The sequence below is a fragment of the Echinops telfairi genome, unplaced genomic scaffold, assembly GCF_000313985.2.
Source record: "Echinops telfairi isolate 266 unplaced genomic scaffold, ASM31398v2 ScPeMD7_7475;HRSCAF=8513, whole genome shotgun sequence".
NCBI classification, from domain to species: Eukaryota; Metazoa; Chordata; class Mammalia; order Afrosoricida; family Tenrecidae; genus Echinops; species Echinops telfairi.
Window position 1 is genome coordinate 399,645 of NW_022111379.1, and position 4,421 is coordinate 404,065.

At 50.0% G+C, this 4,421-nt stretch overlaps 1 protein-coding gene and 1 non-coding gene across 2 annotated transcripts in view; both read right to left on the minus strand.

The window, feature by feature from the left end:
• The window catches only part of PDCD7 (programmed cell death 7), a 21,446-nt gene that overhangs the window by 16,320 nt on the left and 705 nt on the right, over positions 1–4,421 (minus strand). The window contains exons 2-3 of the mRNA XM_045285650.1: positions 4,253–4,408; positions 1,695–1,833 (exon numbers count right to left, since the gene is read on the minus strand). Coding sequence (XP_045141585.1) covers positions 1,695–1,833; positions 4,253–4,408 — 295 coding nt within the window. The remainder of the gene's footprint in view (positions 1–1,694; positions 1,834–4,252; positions 4,409–4,421) is intronic.
• LOC115867940 lies at positions 3,831–3,934 on the minus strand. Its single transcript, XR_004045337.1, has one exon. It is a non-coding gene; the product is annotated as a U6 spliceosomal RNA (small nuclear RNA).

The window sequence follows — 4,421 nt, forward strand, 5'->3', positions numbered from 1 at the left end:
TTTTTTTAAACTATAGTCCAGCCCTTCCACAGGTCTGAGGGACAATGAACTGGCCCCGTTTAAAAGTGTGAGGACCCCTGGCTCAGAGCATTAAAAAGTGCTGTATTCAGGATTACGGTTTTACTGTAGCAAAAGGACACGAATGAGGAGACACATAGGGCAAAGTTTGTTCCACCACCCCTTGGGACGGGGTAGGGCGCTCCCAATGCAGGCCACCATGTCACCAAAAGGCATGTGCTAACCTTCTACAGAGTGATGTCTTTCACCCATCAGCAAGCAGTGAGTGGTGTTTTTGTGACCAAAACCTCAGAGACAAACTCAAGCCTCCCTTCTCCTGAGGTTGACGGGTAATACAAATGATTAAGAGGTGGGCCGTTCTGGTCCACGCCAGCTCCCACCTGAAAGTCCCCTATGTCATTAGTATAACCTGTAAGGTTAGATGTATTAGTATAACCTGTAAGGTTGGATGTATTAGTATACTTAGCATAGATGTATTAGTATAACCTGTAAGGTTGGACGTAGTTCTGCACCCTCATTAAAAACCCTGAAGTCTACAGGTTCTCTCTCAGGAACCAAGAGCAAACTCTCTGGGTAAATTCATGAAAACCCCACACCCTCCTCCCCTCCCCGCAGATGCGCATGTGCACAGGGGTAGGATTTACAATACGTTTGGGAGGAGACACATTCAACTTGTAGCACAGTAGATGCTAATGTCCTTCTAACTATTCAGCCCTAAATCTAAATCAACCACTCTGTATCTTGGCAGATAGATGCCAACTACTTGGCTAGTTAACGAAGCTGCAGGACTGTACAACGGTCATATCCCAACAAAACTTACCGACGGGTCTGTCTTCATTATGTTTAAACTCCACAAGGGAAAGTATCTGTCTCTCTGTGTACTTTCAAGTATTTCTGAGGAATGGTAAGCAGTGACAAACTATTTAAAGGCAGCCTGTGGCACACACCAGGTAAGAGGGAGAAGGAGCAGGGGTCTCTGCAGGTCAGATCAGAGAGGCTTCCTGGAGGCTGCTGCAACTATATTTAGTTTTGCAGAGCAGTGAGGGCTTAAAATGGCCAAGACGGGAAGGGAGGGCCATCCAAACAGAATGGCAGGAGCAAAGACCCAGGCAGGCAAATGGAAAGCATGAGTGGGAACGTCTAGAAATCCCGCATGCTGGAGAAACCTTTTCAGAGAGGCTTGGACTGCCTTGCTATGCCTGGCACTCACTCCTTCCAGAGACCACTGAGAAGGTATCTTACTAACAGAAGCCCTGGCAGCATACTGGGTTACACGTTGGGCTGCGAGTCCTAAGGTCAGCAGTTTGAAACCACCAGCTGCTCCCGGGATGCGAGATGAGGCTTTCTACTCCTGGAAAGAATTAGTCTTGGAAACCCCCAGGGGCAGTGCTACCCTGACCTATAGGGTCACTGTGAGTCGGAAGTGACTTGATGGCAGAGCCCAACTCTCCGCATGTCCAGTGGCTTCCTAAAGCTGCTCCTCTTCTCAACCCTGGCTACTAGGAGCTTTACACATCCTCGGAGGCAGAATTTGCTTCAGAAAATTCTGAGTTATGGCTAACAAGTCCAAGTACTGTAAAGGGTGAAAATAATGGGGGAAAGTACCAAGTATTTTTTTGCTTAGGCAGCATGGTCAAGATGGGAAGAAGGGCAAGTCAAAAAGCAAAGCCAGTTACCTTTCCTTGCGGCAGCCTCTTTCCTCAGCTTCCTCAACTTCTCCAAAGCCCGGAGGAGGTCCACCATCCGCTTGGTGTCTGCCTGCTTTTTCCTCACTTCGGATAGGACACCATCAGCAGCAGCCTTGAGTTCCTGCTCCTGGAGGAGGACCACAGTCCACAGAAACCACCATCAGAGCGCAGCTGCCTGCCACGTCGGGTTTCAGGGAAGCTGACAGTCGCAGGGCTGGATGCACTCAACTGGATCTACATTCCCACTTCCTCGACCTTCACCGCCCCCTCCCCTGGTCCAGCCAAGGGGTCAGTCCTTTCACTGATGGCACAACGCTCATCTTAAAGGAGAACCGCTTCTTTCGGCAGTTGCCATCGGGGCCTGGTTGTTCCTGTTTCCCCTAGAGTGTGATCCCAGGAACTGGGTTTCCTTGTTAAAAAATGTAGACTCCCACTTGAAGATTCAGACTCTCGTGGAAGATATGGAATGGACTCGAAAAGCCCCAGGACTCTACAAAGCTCTCCGACTGACAACTTACACACAGACTTTGCACCTCACTGCTCTACTGTCACAAGGAGCCCAGGTGGAGTTACACACCGAGTTGCTAACTTCAAGGTCAGCAGTTCAAAACCACCAGCTGTTCTGTGGGAAAGATGGGGCTTTCTATTCCCATAAAGGGTTTCTTTTGGAAACTCACAGGGGCAGTTCCCACCCTGTACTGTAGGGTCGCTTGAATCAGCTTCAACATAATAGCAGGGAGGTCACTGAGTTTGGATCTGGGGTCACAAGGACCTCTTGCACACGACAGCTTTCAATCCGAAGACCACGGTCCTGCTCCTTGGGTCGGGTCATAGGTTGTTAAGACACTGTCAACTTGGTTCCAACTCATGCTGACCCCATCTGTACACACCGGAACAAAACCCGAACCGTGGTTCCCGGGGACACTTCTCACCATGGGGCGGGAAGCCTCTTACCCAAACTTCTCTCCCACCCGCCAACAAGCACCTGTAATTCACTCCTTCATTACAACCACACCATGTTGCTTTATGCTGCGCTTTCTATCACTCCCCTACCTGGCAGGGCAACTGTGTTGCTACTGCCTTCAAGACTCAACTCAGTCACTATACATTGCAGGAGTCTTCCCTGACACCTGCCCCAGTAGATATTTCTCCTTTGGGATCCTAAACCATGTATGGTTGACATCCTCACACACAGCATGCATGCTGTACTGACATGATCCCCCTCAAGGGCAAAGACATCCCATTCATCTTTATTTCCAGGTATGTATCAGGTCCAGCACATAGTGGGCTCTCATTCACTGTCTCCAGAATGGAATCTAACTTCAGATTACTGTGCTGCCTCTTCAGGTGTGGACCTTTAAAACTCGGTGATTCTGGGGGCACAATGACAAAGCCTGCCATCAATATACTTCGGAGTAAGTTCTATTTAGACTCCAGGACAGTGTCAAGAACAAGGAGGAAGGCGGAAGAGGCGAGGTGGCCATGGAGAGTGGAGTGCCAGAAAAAGGAAACCTCACGGGCCTACATCGACTTTCTGCTGATCAGCTTCCACTTTCAGTAGGGCCCTAGGAGAGGTCGAGATCAACAGACTTTGGAATTAGACAACCTGGGATCAAGTCTGGAGTAAAACTGCCACAAACTAACTTTGATTGCAAGTATGTTAACCTCCCTGTGCCTTGTTTCCTAGCTGCGGAAACAGGAAACTCTGACCTTGGTGGCATAACTCACACTAAGCTTCAGCTGGGCAAGCAGCGGAATCTCCCAGACACTAATGGAAGAGGCTGCTGCTATCTGAAGTCGCAGACACGACAGTTCTATACTAGAGCTCTACTGTGCCCTGTTGGGCCATAGGGTCATTCTGAGTGGGAATCAAGCAACGGCAGAGTTGTTTGTTTTGTGTATGTGTGATCAAGTTGCCATAAGTCCTACTGTAGAGCAAGTATTGCAAAACAACACTGCTGAAGCTAGAGCTATGTGGTTCAATACGTGTGACTAAAAAAATCTTGGGGAAACCATCACTATTGCTTCTTTGGCCAACGAGGGAGTGCACTCTTAGAGGCGGTGCCCCCATGCCTCTATATTTTGTATTTTGGGTGTGTGTGTGTATACTGTTAATAGACAAGAAAAAACATAGAACGCTTCAAGAATTTGCATGTCATATTTGCACAGGGCCATGCTAATCTCCTCTGTGTTGTTCCAATTTTAGTATATGTCTTACCGAAGCCGGCACTATTATTTTATATTCTTAAAATCACCCAGACACGAGGACCCAGGCACTTCCTATCCTTGCATGTTTAGAAGCAGACAGAAAGTCGGGGCAGGAGACCTGTCGCCCTTGCAATGCAGCCACGGTGGGCGCTGAGAGCTTTGGCGTTAAGTTCTGTACCTCATTACCACTTTCGTATCGAGGTATGGTGCCAGGACGAAGAGGCAAGCCGTCGTGTTTGTTTTTAAACCGTGAAGAAGACCCAGGCAGGCCTGCAGAATGGCAGCGCAGAGCTTCCACAGGCTTCCCCAGCCCAGCGCCAGCGAGTGAACCTACTCACCCGTTTCTTCTCCTCCACCTCCTGCACGCACTTGACCCTCCAGCGGTCAATCTCCTGCTCCCGCTCCACCGCCCGGGCGGCCTCCGCCTCCCGCGCGGCCTCGCGCTCCCGGGCCCGCTCCCGAAGCCGCAGGCGGCGGCGCTGGACCCTCTGCAGCTTCCGCCGCACC